The sequence below is a fragment of the Motacilla alba genome, chromosome 11, assembly GCF_015832195.1.
Source record: "Motacilla alba alba isolate MOTALB_02 chromosome 11, Motacilla_alba_V1.0_pri, whole genome shotgun sequence".
Classification (NCBI taxonomy): Eukaryota; Metazoa; Chordata; class Aves; order Passeriformes; family Motacillidae; genus Motacilla; species Motacilla alba.
Window position 1 is genome coordinate 14,622,869 of NC_052026.1, and position 17,236 is coordinate 14,640,104.

Sequence of the window (17,236 nt, forward strand, 5' to 3'; positions counted from 1 at the left end):
CAGCGCTGCAGGAGAGCCCAGCTGGGCCAGGCAGGCAAAGCTGTACTTACAGAATCCTCTGGAACAGACTCTACCCCTGTGCTGTATAACCCTTTCCTGAGGAGCTGGGTGGCACATGAGCTGTCAGTAATGGCCCCTGGCTGATACCTTTCTTTGTGCCCAGAGCTCCCAGTGTGGGCTGGGCTGGAGTTTGGTGCAGGTCCCATGCTCTGAATCCCCTGACAGTGGCTGAAAGCAATGGCCTTTGTCACCTCTCCCTTTCCCCTCCATCACTGCCCAGCATGACTTGGGATGAGCTTCTTGGTGACACTTTCCTGGAGAGACCTGCAGCTCCTGTACCATGGGGCTGGGAGGGAGGGAAAGGCCTGTGTGCCCCTGTGCTCATCCTGGATGGATGGGGATGGTTCAGGGGTAGTGCTAGGGTCACACTGAGCTGGGGAGAGCAGCCCATGTCAGCATTGCCTTCCCCTCCAGGCAAAAGCTGCTGCAGCCAGGCTGCTGCTTCCATTCCCTTGCCACGGCAGAGCTGGCTGCAGCATGGCTCCCCGTGTCCCCATCCCTGGAGGGATCACTGTGCTGGCTGGCATGGCTGTCTTACCTTGAGGCCAGTGCTGCCAGGCAGTCGTGGCATTGATAGCTTACCTGGCACAGCTCTGGGAGAGCTGGGAGATGGTGTGCTTTGAAACTGCTTCACCCGGGGACTTGGAGCCACCACTGGCCTGGCACATCCCCAGAGCCACGGGCTGCTGGAGGTGAGGGGTGACAGTGGGGTGCTGACATCCTGTTCCACTCAGGGTTGTTTGATGGAGGGTGGCAACTCCCTTTACCCTTCTTCCTATCCAAGGGGTTTTAGGGCTTCACTTGAAATGTCTTGGCCATGGCTGGAGGCAGAACAAAGCCCTGAGCCAAGCATGCTGCCAGGAACCTCAGGAAATCTCCCCCCATCAGCATTTTTCTCTCTGGCAGGCACTACTCCCACTCGCGCTTCCCGAGCGCGCTTGGATGGAACAGACAAACAGGAAGGGTGGATGTGGATAAGGGTTGTTTATTCATTGAGCAACTCCTTAAAAAACAGAAAACCCAAACATTTTTGGTAACAAATGTTAAATCTTTTCCAGATGAGGTGTGTAGCCAGGAAAAGAGGGCAAGTTCCACCTCTCACCCCAGGGAGGACACACTGCTGGGCAGTGCTAGGGTCCAGAGCCCCTCTGTGCACAGCCATGCTGCAAGGAGTAGCCTTTCCCTGTCCCCATGTCCCCTCAGCCACAAGCTACACCACCCTGAAACACAGTATTTACAGACCACAGATTCCCACATCACAACACTCCCTGTGCCCAACACGTGGACCTGGAGCTTTAAAGGGCAGAAATAAAACCACCAAGCATCCAACCTAGACGGAAAGAAGACTCCAAAGAAACACCAAGGTTTGCACGGCAATAAAAAGATAGCCCTTCTAAAGGAGGTCAATAAATAGGAGAACTAGAAAAAATCAATTGCTTTTTAAGTTCAGCACAAAAAGCCCAGTTCCACCCCCAGTGGGTGAGGAGGAAGTGAGGGCTGTGGGAATGCACAGAGGAATGTGGCTCTCTCCCCATCAGCATGGGTTTCTCTGCCCTGGGGCTTCTCATATCCACAAAGCTGCCCCTTGAGAGACAGATGCTACTGGCCAAAACCAGTCCCATGGTTGCCCACCAGCAGATAAACCAGGGGCATGGCAGGGGGACACAGCTGTGGGAGGAGTAAGGGGTGTTGGGGTGGGAGAAGCCAGGGAGCTCGGCTCTGCCTGGCCGCTCACCCTAGCCAACCCCCCTGGAAGGAAAACCAGTTTCTCCTGAGACATATCAATTCTACAGCGAGCGTTTAAATAGCTTGAAGAAGTGCAAAAATCAGCTCAGGGATGGCAGGATGTCCTCAGAAGCACCCTGCTCTTCATGGAGGGTGGGACCCTGCACCATCAGCCTGACAGCTGCATCCTCCGACGCTGCTCCATGGCCATGGCAGAGTGATGCTCCAGCCTTCCTGCCATGCAGAAAACTCCAAATTTCTTGACCCCCCACCCCCTTCACCTCCCAGTTGGATCCCTAAGAGTCAAAAACCTCTGGGCATCTGCCCAAGGGCTCTTCAGCAGCCACCACATTTGCATTCATGTGAGAAGGAAATATCTCTTACAATACGGGTATTCAATATATATTTGAAGTCAGTTGAGGCTGAGCCAGCCATCGCCTCCACTAACGCCAGACCAGGGCGTGAGCCAGTGCCTGCTTCCTAAGGTCTTGGCACCGAGCTGCCCCTGCTCGGTCTCCTGCAGATTCTGAGGGGTCACTGCCCGCGTCCTCGCCACCCCTTGGAGAAGAAAAAGGGGACCCCTGCCACAGTCCCCCCACACCAGCTCATGGGGACGATGTGGGCTCCCTGTCTTCAGGCTTGTCGCTTTTGGAGGACTTTGGCTTCAGCAAGAAGAACCTGTTGAGGAGGTCGGTGTCCGAGCTGGCCTGGGCACCTGCATAGGCCTCCCCTGGGGACAAAACAGAGGGTGGGCTCACCTGGTGGGGAAAGCTCCGGGGACTGGAGGAGCAGCATCTCCTCGGTGTGGGGTGGGGACACTCACCAGCATAGCTGGAGGACTCGGCCATGTTCTGGGAGCCAGTGATGTGGTGCCAGTAGGCGCTGCGGGGCAGCATGGTCGTGGGCGTGCAGGGGTAGGAGAAGTGCTCAGTGCCCTTGTTCAGCAGCTGCAGTGGATGGGGGGGAGGAGGGTGATACAGGGCCCCCAGAGTCTCCCCCAGCTGTGTCCCCCCTCAGCACGGGCTGGAGCTCACCCTGAAGTTCTTCTCCATCTCCAGCAGGACCCTCTTGTGCTGCTCAGCGATGGCCAATGTGGCGCTGTGCACACGCTGGTAGATCTGCTCACCCTCCTGCGTCTGGAAGGTGTAGAGACCTTCTCCCGCATCACACATCCTGCGGGGACAGGGCACAGGCTGTCCCCAAGGTCTTCAAGCCAAGGGACGATGAACAAAACCCCCCCAGATGACAGCTGGCGCAGCTTCCCATGCTGTTAGAGCTGTGTCTGTGCCCCCTTCACGGTGCTGATCTGGGACTAGAGCCAGCTCCAAGCCCAGAACCGTGGGCTCACTGTACAGCCCACGGCCGTCACCCCAGCCTCAGGCCTGCCTGCGGTGATGCCAGCAGTGCCACTGCCTGCGGCACCCGGCCGGAGGAAGGCACAGAGCTGCGATCCCTGTCCCGGCAAGGGTGACATCTCACCGTCCGGCCTCGAAGGTGAAGCGGGTGGCGTCGCGGCCGTAGCGGCGCAGGGAGCAGAGGGGCCAGGAGACCAGCTTCAGCCGGGGGTTGTGCGTGTCCCAGAGGTAGATGTTTTCGTGGGTGATCTGCAGCTTGCACTCGCCATAGACGTCCAGGTTGGGGCAGGGGAGGAGGAACACGTTGAACCGGTCTGGAAAGGGGAAAAAAAAAATAGAAAATAAAATAATCGGCGGGGGGTGCAGCAAGGCGGGGCCCCGGGCGAGCACTCCCCGCCGCGCTCACCCGTCTGCTCGCACTGCACGCCGGGCGCCAGCAGGTCGGGCTCCCCCAGGCTGATGTCGTTCAGGCGGGCGCCCAGGCACTCCACCGACAGCGTCTTGTACCACTCCTCCGCCTCCAGCTCTGCAAGGCACCACGGCAGCCCCTGGGCGACCCTGGCCACGCCGGGGTGCCGCACCCAGCACCCTCAGCCCGGCTCCCCTGGGCGCTGCCCCGTACCTGAGTCGCAGGTGAAGGTCCGGGCGGAGTCGTCGGTAAAAACGATGGCCACCGCCTGTCTCTTGGTCTCCTTGGGCAGCCGCGTGATGCACTTGACATTGCTGATCTCGGTGACCTGCAGAGGAGATGGGGGGGTCACCGAGGGCTGCTCCCAGACCCTGACACCTGCAGCACCCGGACCCAGCCGCGTCCCCCTCGGGAGAGCACGGGGTGACGGCCACCCAGCGAGTTTAGGCAAGGGTCCCCGAGCAGCGGGCAGCACCCCGGCAGCCCTGCAGCGCACCCCCTCACCTTGGGGCACCCCCGCAGGCACGCCGACTTCTCATCCGGGTACTTCTCCAGGCGCTGGGGCCCTTTGCTGGAGGATTTGCGGAAGACCAGCCAGCAGCGGCGGTAGATCTGCCGGACAGAGAGACAGCGCGGCGGCTGCTGGGGGCAGCTGGGGCTCCCTGTCCCCACCGCATCCCCCTGGCCTCGTCCCCAGGACCCGTGCTTGGTTCTGTTCACCCTGCTGGCCTGGGGACGCGAGGGGATGCTGGGCTATGCCGGAGCTGCCATCATCTGCCCCCACCCCCCGCCAGTGCTAATTACAGAGCTCAATTAATGAACACAGACAAAGCTCCCAAGGGGACCGCTGTTCTGGCATTTCCCCGTCCCCTCTCCTACATCCCCTGCCTCTGAAGGTGGTGGGGCCACAGTCCCCAGGCATGTCCCCCTCCCCTGGATCCCGCTCCCTCTTTGTTCTCCCTAATTAGCATGAAATTACCCAGCATGCTCGTTGCTGCGGCTCCAAACCATGGAGATGGGCGACCAAACCCCCTGACCCCCCACCTATGGGTGCTGCACTCCCACACCACCCTAATTTGCACCCAGCAGCTCCAATCCCTCCCGGTGTGGGGCATCCCCGATGCCAAACTGTGTGTGGGGGAAACTGAGGCACGGGGGGAAGGGAAGGTTCACGGTTATACCCCAAACCCTGGCTGACCTGGGACAGGTGACCAGGTATCACTCGGTGCAGGATTCGGCCGATGCAGATGCTGGACCCCTGGGGTTGCTGGGTGATTTGGGTACCAACAAGTGGCCTGTCCCTGCCATCCCCACTCCTCTGCCACCACAGCCCCCAAAAGGCTGCTTATTCAACCCCAAAACAGGGGCACAGGAAGCCGCAAGAGGGACCTGTCCATGTCACCTCACTGGGAAAGTAGCACCCCAAATCCATGGATGTTCCTCCCCACATCTCCCCATGCTCCAGAATCCCCACTCACCCCCAGCTTCTTGCTCTTCATCCTCACATAGCCCTGCTTGATGATGTCGTTAAAATTCGTCGCCATGGCGATGGCTCGATAGGGTAGGGGATATTTTGGGAGGGGGGGGCTGCCTTCACCTTCGCCCCCCCCTCTCCATCCTCTTCCTCCCTACCCCTCCGGTCTCACCACCGGCCCAGCTTGGTGCTAGCAGTGTCCCCCATGCTGGCTGGAAAAGAGAAATGACAGATCGACGGGTGACATCTTCCTCGTCCTCCTCCCCCTCCTCCTTGTCGTCCTCCTCCTCCTCCTTCTCCTCCTCCTCCTCCTCCTCCTCTTCCTCCTCCCTTCGCTGCCTGAACCATCCGAGTGGAACAGTCCGGTGTTAACCCCTGCCAGCACGGGGGAGCCAGGGTGGCACAGACAAGCGGTCAGTCCCCTGCCGCCAGCTCCAACATGTGTCCGAGGGGACACCCGCACCACGCCTCGCCCGCAGGTCTCCATCACCTCTCGCACTCCCCCTCCCTTCCTCCCTCGCTTGGGCAGCAACATGGCCCCGGCCCTTGGGCACGGGTTGGGTCCATGGGAACGGCCAGGCCGGCTCTGGTCTGGGGTGTTTCGGCCGGCACCGGGGGCCAGAGGGACCCCGGCTGCCAGCCTCGCAGCGCCGGTGTCCCCCAGCCTCTCTCCAGCCCTCCCATGAGCCCGCCTCGCTCAGCCTGGTCCCTGCTGCTTCCCCCAGCCCCCAGCGCGGGACCGGGTGGGGACCGGGTTCCTTTCCCAGGTGGAGAAGTCCCAGGTAGGAGGCAGTAACCCAGGAAACAGAACAGTGCCATCCCCGGGGATGCTCCTCCATGCCGGCGACACCCGGGTCCCCAAAGCCCAGCACCCCGGGGAATCCGGCGGGGACAGCGCCTTGGGGACCGCCCGCTGCCCGAGAGCGGCCGGGGCAGCGCTCCCTGAGAGGGGAACATCCCCATTCCCCCAGCCCCATCACCCACCCCACGCACACCAACACCCCCCGGGGACTCAGAGCGGCTGGGGGGCCCCTCCTGCCCCCTGCCCCCGAGCTGTCACCGCGGCACCCGCACACCCGGCGCCCCCCGAGCCCCGATCACCCAGCACACCCCGCTCTCCCACCGGGACGTCCCTCCGGGCGTTGTCACCTCCCGGCCGTTTGCCCACGACAAGGGGGATTGCCAGCCCAAACCTCGGTCAAGCCCCGTCCGGTGCCACCCGTTCCCCGCCGGTCCCCCCGCCTTACCCGGCTGCCGGTGCGAGCGGACCCGCCGGAGCCTCCGCGTCCTGCGAGCCCCGGCGCCGCTCGGCCCCGCCCGGCCCGGCCCGGCCCCGCCCCGGGACCCTCCCTCCACCGCCGGGACCCTCCCTCCACCCCCGGGCTGCCCAACCAGAGCCACAACCGGCCGCCCTGCAAAGAGGATTCCATCACCGGGCTTCAGAGGGAACACCCCGCAGCGGCGGCGGGCGGCGGCGGCCTCTGCTCCGTCCCTCGGCTCAGGTGTCGCCGCATCCCCGCTCTGTGCCCCCCAAACTGGCTTCCAGCCTCTCGCTAGAACTGCCCCCAGGCACCCCCACCCCCGCGGCCGCACTTGTTGGGCTATAAAAACATGAAAAATCGCTGGAAATAAAAGGGCATTAAAAAACCCCCACGAGCGGCAAAGAGCTGCGCTTTTAGCCAATCAATTAAAAGGCAGAGCGAGGGGATTAGCTCACCAAAATATTAATTTTTAATAAGGTTGTGTCTGAGCGCCTCCAAAGCCCCCAAGGCCCTGCGCTGGGGGGCTGGGCTGAAGGGGCTGTGCTGGGGTGAGCAGCACCCCCAGGTGAGCACCTCTGCACCCCTGGGTCACCTGTGCACCTCCCCAGGGTGAGCACCTCTGGGTGAACACCTTTCACTGCACAGGCCCAGGGACAGGCTTTACCCCCACACTGGGCTGCTCTCCAGGCATGGGGACAGGGACGCCAGTGGGTGACATCCAGGCCTGTGTGTCAGGAAATGCCAATTCTCCCTGATGGGTCCCCTCCCCACCCTCGCTCCTGTGTGGGGACAGACCAGCAGCTCACACCACCACCAGAGCCTGGGCCCGTCTGGGCTCTGTATTTATAATAAAAAATCATATACAAATACATACATATATATAATATATATAAAAAGAAGTGGGCAGTTTGTGGCTGCCAAGCTTGGTGCCTCTCTTGGCCTGCACCTCCTCCTCCTCCTCCTCCTCCTGGGCTGCTCAGTGATGCTGGCTTTAGTGGCCACATCAGTGTTCTAGGAGATGCCAGGGGCTGAAGGGCCATCCAGTACTGTCCAAGAAGCAGTGGGTTTTGGAGCACCCCTGTGGAAATTTCTCCCCACCGCTCCGTGCCTCAGTTTCCCGATCTATACAAGGATCATGGCACAGCTGGGCCCTGTGGCGACATGCACTTGAATGCAGAGGACTGATGTGGCACGTCCTGCGCTGGTGGCACTGGCCCTGGGCTCTAGGGCACCTGTATCTGCAGGTCCTCATCCTCGTCGGGGTCACTGGTGCCGTCCCCGGCGTCGTCGGGGCCGAAGCGGGCGCTGCGCATCTTGCCGAACAGCGGGGCACTCTGCTGGCGCCGCAGCCTGCCGGGGACAGCTGCTGGGCTGGGGGCGGCAGCACACGGCCCTGGGGGGGCCCTGAAGCCGAGCCCATTCCCCTGCACCCCTGCAGCATGACTGCACCCCAGGGAGATTCCTCCCTGCAGCCCTCACTGAGCTCGGAGCGCAGCATGAGCCCCCGCAGCCTGGGGCCAGCCTGGAACTGGGAGCTGTGGATGGTGCCCGGCACAAGCGGGGCACAGGCTGAACCCCTCCGTGGCTGGACATCCCTGTGCCGGGCAGCACAGACCCAGACAGGACTGCAGAGCAGGGAGGGGTCATCCCCCTAAACTGAGGAACCCTCAAAAACCCCAGGAGTCCCCATTCCCAGGAGCCTGTGGTTGTTTTAGCCCTTTACTTGCCCTTGTGTGAAAATTCATCAAGGAAATTTTATGAATCGAATTTGAAATCCAAAGGCCAAGGATCCAGTGAGATCCAACCAGTCCACCACACTTTACTGGAAAGCATGAATTATTTAGGGTTGATTGCACAGGGAGTCTGGGGGGGGCGATGAATCCTCCATTATGCTTCTATGATTTAATGCAGATGTCCCAATAAAATAAAGGATGATTATAAACACCCCCCCCCCAGCGCCTCTCGGAGCCACGGCATCGATCCCACAGCCATTTCAGCTCTTTACTGCTGGAGAGGCAAAGCAGGGCTGGGGAAAGTTTTACAGGCAAGAAAACTCAGCTCCCACCTCCCCAAACCAGTGTGGGATCCTAGCAGCCTGCCCTGGCCATGGGTACTAGTGGGTGCAACCCCAAGCAGCATAAAACTGGGCTGTGCTGGTCTCTGGGCAGCCTTGTGCTGGTTTAACTGGGAGGGGAATGCCCCCCAGCTCAAGGTGGGGTGAGCACTGCTCAGAGGACGGCTGTGCCCCTTCCCAGGATGTCGGAGGCACCCGGGCCTTGCTTAGCCCCAGGTTCAACCAGGCAGAGAGATGGGGGCAAGGAGAACATCATCCCATCCCGGCTGGTCCCCATGTGGCTCACCCAGCCCCTGCTCACCGTGACTGCAGATGCTCCAGCTGCACCTGGAAGCTCTCGCTCTGCTCCGTCTGCTCGTCCAGCGACCGCTGCAGCTTCCGCGTCTGGTTGTGGGCCTCATCCAGCTGTGGGATGGGATGGGATGGGGTGGGATGGGATGGGATGGGATGGGATGGGATGGGATGGGATGGGATGGGATGGGATGGGATGGGATGGGATGGGATGGGATGGGATGGGGTGGGATGGGATGGGGTGGGATGGGATGGGATGGGATGGGATGGGATGGGATGGGATGGGATGGGATGGGATGGGATGGGATGGGATGGGATGGGATGGTGCTGTTAGAAGCTGTGTAGGGAGCAGAACAGCTCCCTGGCCTCCTCCACCAGCATGAGCTTTCCCACCTCATCCTCAGCTTGGGCCAGCTCCTTCTTCAGTTCCTCCACCCTCAGGCGCAGCTTCTTCACCTCTCCCTCGTGCTGCTCCACGCGGCGGTTGGCATGGGCCAGCTCGGCCATCTTCTCCTGGTACTGCTTCTTCAGCTTGGTGTGGATGTGCTTCAGGTCGGCCAGCTCCTGTGGTGGGCATGGGGAGGGGGCTGAGCATGGGACAGCCACCCCCACCACCGGGTGTCCCCTCCTCCCTCCCCAGGGATCTCTCCCATTGCCCCACCCCAGGACCCAGGAGCTGATGGGGTCACCACCATCCCTTGAAAGGTGATGGCAAAATTTAGGCTTGAGGGAATCCTTGGGGAGGCTGAGCCCCACAACAGTCACCCAGGGATGCAGTGGGGGGGGACACCACCCCTGTGGCACCTTGTTCTTCTCGAAGAGCTCAGCCTGGATGGTTTTGAGGTCGGTGTCCAGGGCACTGGCCGTCTGGCGCCGCTTGCGAGCCAGCACCTCCTCCAGGTCCTCGATCTGTGCCCGCAGCTTCTTGTTCTCCCGCTCCAGGTTGAGCTTCTCCGTCTCCAGCCGCTCGCGCCGGCCCCACTCAGCCGCATTCTCTGCCTGCAGCCTCTCCATCTGGGACACGGCACGGGGTGGCTGGGGGGCAGCAGGACCCCCCTCTCTGCCCCCTTTGTCCCCATGCTGGGGTTTGGCCTCACCTCTGCACGCAGTTCAGCCAGTTTCTTGTCCATGCTGGAGCGAGCACCCAGCTCATCCTCCAGGTCCTCGGAGATGCGCCCCAGCTCGTCCTGGTGAATCTCCTTCAGGATGTTGAGCTGTGGGGGGACATGGCACCAAAGGGGGCTGTGAACGCCCACCTTCCACCTGAGCCCTGCCCACACACATCCACCCAACCTCTACGGATGGACCCACTGCATCAGTAGCACTAATGAAGATCCCTTAACAAGCAACCTGGAGTTGGGGAAGTGGCTGTGGGCCACCATGTCCATCAGGATGTGCCACCCTGTGAGGGACAGGCCACCTCCTGGGGCAGCTCTGCTCCCCAGGCACCTCACTCACCTGCTTCATCACCTCCTGCTTGTTCTTGTTGAGCTCCTCGTACTTGATCTTCCACTGGCTGAGCTCACCCTCCAGCTTCTCGATGTTCTTGCTGAGCGCCAGCTTGTCCCTGGGGAGAGGCAATGACAGTGACAGACCGCAGGACCCCATGGGACGTGCCATGCCAGTGGGGACCAGGCTGGTATCAGCTGGCACCCCGCAAGGGTGATGCCCCAAGCACTCACTCCCGCTCCTTGAGCAGCACTTTTTGGGACTCATCCAGCCGGAGCTTCAGGGCGGTGACTTTGGTGGCGTCCTCCTCCACGACGCTGACGTCCTCCCAGAGCAGGCGGCTCCGCTCCTGGCGGCTGAAGGAGGCCCGGGGGCCCCGCTGCTCCCAGCTCTCGTCCTGCTTGCTCGTCAAGATGTTTTCCATCAGCTCCAGCTCCTGTGGCGCCGTGGGTGGCCCAGCACAGGGGACAGGGTGAGAGGGCTTCCCAGCCCCTACAGCACCCAGCCCTCACCCCAAAACCAAGGGCACCTCTCCCTCCATCCCCCGGGGATCCCCTAAGGCTGAGGAAGAGGGACTTGCCCTCCCAGGGGAACTCCCATATGTCACCACACTCTGCTGCTGGCTCCCTGCCATGCTGGAAATTTCGTATAAAAAATTTAAAACCAGTTTATGACACCCATCTCACCCAGGACTGCCACATGGGTGACCTTCTACCAGGTGCTCTGAGCACACAGTAAATGAGCTCCAGGGGGTTCCAGGGGACAGGAAGTCCCTGGGGACCAAGTGTGGAGCCAGTGGGGGATGCTCACATTAGTCTCAGATTTGTCACTTGGCAGCTGTGCTGTCAGGTGGACTGAACTGTCACAGCATGGCACCTTGAGCAGTGACTTCTGTGCTGTGACAGAGCTAACAGCAGCAGAGGAGGGATGGCTGCAGCAGCTGGCATAATCCCTGCGGTGGCTCTGGTGTGGCTCCCCCTTTCCTCCTCCTCCTTCCTTCAGCAAAAACCCCTGCCAGAAGCCCATAGGGACACTCTGGCAATCAAGCTGTGGCTGGGAGATGCCACCAGCACTGCCAATGCCACCATCCCCTGTACTGGCACAGTGATTTTTGCCAAGTGCCTCCAAAGGGAAAGCCCAAGAAAGGGACTGCTGCCAGTGCCAAGGTGATCTTACTGCATGGGGCTGTGATGGCTCTGGATCTCCTCCTGACACTGCTCTGAGGAGTCTGAGCCCAAAATGCTGCTTGGAGGGGTCTGACACCCCCCCATACTAATCTAAGAGAGGCCTGACCACCCTGTACTGCTCTGAGAGGGGTCGGGCCCTCCCCATCCTGCCCCAAGAGCAGTCCCCCCACACTGTCCATCTTTACAGGACAGGCAGCGCTGGTTTGGGGGTGCACATGGCCAGCAGACAAGGACGAGGAGCTCCCTTGTTCCCCTGCTCACCGGGGCAGCCCCGCACGCCCACCTTGGCTTTTTGGGGCACCTCAGCCCCCACATCCCGCACAGGCTCCTGCTCAGGGCCGGCGTCCCCCTCTGCTCCGTCGTCGGGCGGGCTGCCGCCGCTGCCTTGTGCCGGTGCTTGCGCCGGTGGCCGCGGCGGCGCCGGGCGCTCGTCGGCCGCTCTCGGTCGCGGTCGCGGCGCAGGCTGGCCAGCTCCTTGGTGAGGGCCTCCAGCCGGTGCCGCAGCTGCCGCACCTCCTCCCGAGCCCGGTTGCGCTCGGCTCGCACCTTGCTCCACTTCTCACGCCAGTTGGCCGTGCAGTCCGACCACCAGCGCATCGTCTTCTCCATCTGCGCCGCCCGCGCCCGGCGCCTCCTCCAGCTCCCGCAGCCGCAGCTCCTCCCGCCCTTCCCAGTCCCTTCCAGCAGCGCCGGCGGGGCCCGGGCGAGGGCGTCCCGCTGGGGGGGGACGGGGAGGGCTCGGGGGCCAGCAGGGCCAGCAGCGAGCCCCCCGGCAGCGGCGGGGAGCCGGCCAGGCGAGAGGTCCCGCTTTGGCTCATGGCGGGGCTCCCCTAGGGCATGGCCGTCACCGTCCTGCACCCGGGGACCTGCGGGAGACACGAGGGGTCAGGTGGCTGGAGGGAAGGGGTGGCGGGGGCATGGTCCCTGGTTTTGGGGCGCGGCACACTGAGTGGCGAGATCCCTGGGATGGACCCTAGCCAGGTCCTCAGTGAGGGCTCCGGCAATGTCCCCAGCCAGGTCCCCGGCTGGCAGCCAGGCGACAGCGCCAGCCACATCCCCAGAGAAGACACCAGTGAAGTCCTCAATGAGGAGCACAGCCCTCAGCCACTGGCATCTGGTCTCAGCTTGGCTCTGCAGGCACCTCTGGCAGCCTACCACAATGAAGGGAAGACATCTACATGCTATTGGCATGATGTCATCCTCATGAGGTCATCTGATGACATCATCATCCGTGAGCCTCCAAGACCATCGCTGGTGCTGGAGTTGGGGTACTCAGCTGCACCCCAGCAGCTCCAGCGAGGGTTACGGCCCGGATCCGGCGCCAGCAAAGCAGGAACAGCTCCGGAAGGAGAGCCCGAGCTGCTGGATTGGCGTGGCGCGGCAGCAGGACGTGTGTCCCGGCAGCTGGATGTGCTCTCCGATGATGCCGCAACAAAGGGCCGGTGCTGAGTGTCCCCATCCCGGCATGGACCTCACATCCCGGCATGGACCTCACACCCGGTGCGGCCAGGCAGGCAAACCGCCCCAGGAAACCTCAATGGGAGGCTGCTGCGCGTCCTAATGGGATAAGTACAGGGTCCAGCCGCGGCTGCCCGCAGCCCCGGCAGGTTTCTAGGACGGTGCAGCCCAGACCTGCTACCAAATCCGGCTGGGCTGGGAAAACCAGTGCTGGAGCAGCGGGAACAGAGGCCGATGGCAGTTCTGTGATTTGCATGGGAGAAAGAACTAAATTCGCTGGTGATATTTGCTGAAATGGTGAAGTTTTGCTAAAGCTCAGCAGCAAGCCCAGGCCCGTGCTCTCTCGGCTGCTCCAGGAGGAATCCCAGGCATTGGCAGGACGCGGCACAAGCAGCGCCCACGGGAGCACAGACGGTGCACAAGCACCCACGCACAACCCAGGGAATGCATGCCGAGAACCGGCAACCATGCAGCACCCACGGGGAGCACGAGTGGACCCAGGGCACCCCTGGAACATCCACGGGGAGCACGAGTGGACCCAGGGCACCCCTGGAACATGCACGGGGAGCACGAGTGGACCCAGGGCACCCCTGGAACATCCACGGGGAGCACGAGTGGACCCAGGGCACCCCTGGAACATCCACGGGGAGCACGAGTGGACCCAGGGCACCCCTGGAACATGCACGGGGAGCACGAGTGGACCCAGGGCACCCCTGGAACATCCACGGGGAGCACGTGTGGAGCACGAACATCCATGGGACGCCCGCGGGAAGCACGCGAGGCTCACGGACACCCCCGGAACACCCGCGGGAAGCACGCGTGGGTCACCGGCACGGGCGGATCGCGCCCCCTCCCCGCGGGCTCCCGGCGGGGCGGCCCCCGCGCCTCCGCATTGGCGCCGGGCTCCGTCACTCACCGCCGCGGCCCGGGCGGCGGGAGCCCCGCATTCCTCCGCTCCGGCGGAATTCCTCCCGCTGCGGCCGGGAGGCACCCGCTCGGCCCGGCCCCGCCCGGTTCGCCGCGGCCCCCGCCCGCCCCGCCGCGGCCCGGCCCGGCCCGGCCCCTCCCCCCGCCAAAGTTTCTCGCAAGTTTCCCGGTGCCGCCGCCCGCCCGCCGGCCCGGCTCAGCCCAGCCCAGCCCAACCCGGCCCATCCGGCTCAGCCCAACCCGGCCCAACCCGGCCCATCCCGGCTCAGCCCAACCCGGCCCATCCCGGCCCATCCCGGCCCATCCCGGCCCGGCCCGGTCCCTCACCCGGCGGTGGCGGCGGCGGCGGTGCGGGCGGCCCGCGCGGGCCGGGGCGCTGCGGCCGAGTCTCCTCCTCCTCCTCCTCGCCCTCCTCCTCCTCCCCCCGCCGCCGCTCCCGCCCCCGCCCGCGCCCGGGGGCCGGTCCCGGGCCGCGCTGCGTGTCCTGCCCCGTGGCACGGGCGGGGGCCGCACGCCTGGGGTGCCGTGCTCGGGAGCTGCCCTCGGTTCCCCGCACGCCGGGCCCGGCGGCTCGGGCAGCGTGCTCTCGCTCGGCTGGGGAGCCTGGCCGCGGCTGCTGGGCTGCGCACACGTGTCTGCCCCAGGGCGCGGGGGCCCGGCTCGGGACGCTTCGGGGACGCGGGGCCCCCCGGGTGAGCGGTGGCCGCGCAGTGTCTGTATCCCCCACATAAACCCGTGCTGGCTCCCTCCTGGCCAAGCGGCAAAACCCCAAACCACCATTTTGCCCCTGTCTCTTTCCCTTTGCTGGACGCCTTTCAGACAAAAAAAAAAAAAATTTAAAAAAAAATTGGGAAATCCTAGCGGCCAAGAGGGTTTGTGTTCCACGGGACGTGGAATCGATGCCATGGGACACCAACAACTTTTTATCCCCCAGGATCGAGCGAGTCAGGGAAAACCAAATCAAATTAAAGCAAAACTTCTTTCCAAGATCGGATTTTTTTCCAGCTGGAAACAACCCCAAAAAGCTGGAGGCGCGGGATGCTTTCCTCTCCTACGCCCCTATCCCAGCGTCTTGTGCCAGGGGGACCGGCGCCGTCTCTTGCAGCCGGCGAAGCGATTTTGCAGGCGGTTTGGCCAGAGCTGCGGGTGCGTGGTTGCGGCTTTAACCCGCTCCCGGCACTAAAACCGGCACAGTTTTTTCCAAACGTGTCTTTACTGTTTGCTTGGACATGCGTGTCTTGGTGACACCAGCAGGCTCGAGGATGCATTGCAGCATCCTGGGATTTGTGGGGTTTACCCTTGCAAAAATCCAACTTCCTTGGTCTGGGGCGTGTCACTGGAAGATGTGGCCGGTGACCCACTTCTGTGGTCCAAGCATCATTTTCCTGACGCCCTTCTCCTCTAGTTCGGGGTTTCCAGCCTGGCCATGGCCAGCAGGCGCCCTCAAATCTGTTCCCAGGGAGCCCCCATTTGGGACAGGCCAGACTGAAGCAGATGGTTGCCCTACGTCATGAAATGAGACCGGGCAATGTGGCACGAGTGGCTGCAGGCGCTGGGCAAGCACAGCGTGGCACTGCTGCCCCACAATGAGCACTGCTGTGGCTGAGTCATCCCTGCACATGGCCACATCCCTGCAGTTGGACCCAGCAGCCAAGATGAAGCACAAAATGAAGCCTTTTGGCGCAAACCTAATCATTTTGGGTAAAAAAAGACCTTTGTTTCCTCAGCTGGGCCAGCTGGCATTGCTGGAGGGCTGTGCTGTGGTCACTGGAGGTGTCAGGGAGTGTGCTGGCTCCATCCTGGCAAGGGCATCAAACTGTGGTGTCACAGGATCAGACTGTCTTGAGTTCAAAGGGACACATAAAAAGCACTACGTCCAACTCCCTGCTCCTTACAGCAGACAGCCAGAAAATGAACTGCATGACGAAGAACATCATCCAGACACTCTTTAACTCTGGCAGGCTTGATGCCATGACCTCTTCTCTGGGGAGCCTGTCCCTGTATCTGACCACCTTCTCAGTGAAAAGCCTTTTCCTAATGTCCAAACTAAACTTCCCCTGCAGCAACTTCATTCCATCTCCTGTGTCCTTTCACAGAGTGGAGATCAGCACCCCGTGCGCCCCAGGAATCCCTGGCCCGCCGCCTTTCCCAGGCAGGCTGGGCACAGCACGGACTGCAGACACAGCGAGGATGCCAGGCACAGCTTGCACCGCGGGCATCCCGGACAGTTTGAGCCCCCCGACATTCTGGGCACAGCATCGGGGCTAAAAGCCGAATCTCTGGGTGGTGGGAGCTGCTGCGGGGGGGCTGCAGCTCGGGGCGCCTGGGTGCTGTGCCTCCTGGGGGCCGCAGGTGCCCCCCTGCCCGTGGTGTCTCTGTCAGTGACCAGCACTGCCCGCTGCTCTCTCCAGCAGCGCGTTTGGATTCCCCGCGTGGGTCTCCTCCGCTGCCGGGTGAGCTGGACGCCTCTGGCCGGGTCTGCTCCGCTCCGGCACCCGCCGTGCGGCTGGTGCAGGTCCCACTAGATGGCACAAGGGTCGCAGGAATGGTCCCACATCGGGAATACGCACGGCCGGGGACGGCCGGCGGCGGTGAGCGCTGCCCAAGTGTCCCCTGACTAACGGGAGGGGACCTCTGAGCCCCCTTGAGGAGCTGCCACTGCGCATCTCACAGGGCACGGTCAAAAGCGGGAGATCTCCGGCTACATTCCTCAAATCCGTTTGGTGCCAGCACGGCTGCAGGCTGGCAGGAGCGGCTGTAAGGCTGTGGCATCCCAAAACCACCCCGACCCTGGGTTTTCAGCCACGACAGCGTCACACTAGAAGCCCTTCCTCTCGCCCCAAATCCAGCGCAGGGGTGGAGGCCACCTGCAGCCCTGGGGCGGCGGGAAAATGGGTGAGCAGGGCTTTGTCTTGGCACCAGGCAGAGGAGTTTGGGTGGAGGAGAGGATGGGAAGTGAGTAAGTGAGCTGATACTCGGCTTTCCTCCCTCTGTCACTGCGGGAGGCAGAGCCAAGCAGAGCTCCTCAAGGTGAACAAACACTTTCGGAGTTGAAGCAATCCAGCCTGTGGAAATAAATAGCCAAGACAAATTGCAGGAAGTCAATCCATCAGTTGGGGGCAGCGAGTCGGTCCTGAGCCCGTGGTGCATCCACTTATACCGGTCATCACCTGGGAACGTTACTGGGGTTTTTCCTCTCCTGGTGCCTGAGGTTTTGGAGCTGGACATCCCATTCTGCCCGCTGAATGCAGACCAGCATCGCAGCATGGCAAATCCGCCTGTGGTGACATCAGGGTCCCCACCCCCCCACGCTTGTTCCTGCAGGGTGAGCGAGCCAGGGAGGTGCCATTAGCTGGCGCTGCCCGTTTCTGGCCCGGTGGCAGGGGACCGAGCACCACCGGACACGCTGCCCATCTCTGCCGAGTGACGTTTCCCTTTCTGGCTCCTTCCCGCTTCTGGACAGCGAAGGAAGCCTCTGGCTGTTCTTTGTTCCAGGCACAAAGGGCAGCCAGCGTTCCCGTCAGTGCCGCTGGCATCCCGGACAAAGGCCCGTCCCGCGGGGGCT

The 17,236-nt window shown here is 62.6% G+C and overlaps 2 protein-coding genes across 2 annotated transcripts; both read right to left on the reverse strand.

Annotated features, from left to right (window-relative positions):
- Positions 1–1,031: 1,031 nt before the first annotated feature.
- On the reverse strand, positions 1,032–6,358 carry DOK4 (docking protein 4). The gene is made up of 9 exons (XM_038148152.1): positions 6,271–6,358; positions 5,028–5,235; positions 4,054–4,161; positions 3,763–3,877; positions 3,547–3,666; positions 3,265–3,454; positions 2,820–2,958; positions 2,609–2,732; positions 1,032–2,515 (listed from the first exon to the last, which is right to left on the reverse strand). Exons 2-9 carry the CDS (start codon positions 5,091–5,093, stop codon positions 2,391–2,393), a joined length of 987 nt encoding a protein of 328 aa, XP_038004080.1. The 5' UTR covers positions 5,094–5,235; positions 6,271–6,358; the 3' UTR covers positions 1,032–2,390.
- A 741-nt stretch (positions 6,359–7,099) lies between these two features.
- CCDC102A (coiled-coil domain containing 102A) lies at positions 7,100–14,060 on the reverse strand. The gene is given in 12 exon segments (XM_038148552.1): positions 7,100–7,635; positions 8,661–8,764; positions 9,044–9,214; positions 9,455–9,664; positions 9,748–9,864; positions 10,109–10,217; positions 10,333–10,535; positions 11,570–11,647; positions 11,650–11,913; positions 11,915–11,984; positions 11,986–12,152; positions 13,999–14,060. Coding segments are annotated over 11 exon segments (1,572 nt in total). The 5' UTR covers positions 12,105–12,152; positions 13,999–14,060; the 3' UTR covers positions 7,100–7,508.
- Between the last annotated feature and the right edge of the window lie 3,176 nt (positions 14,061–17,236).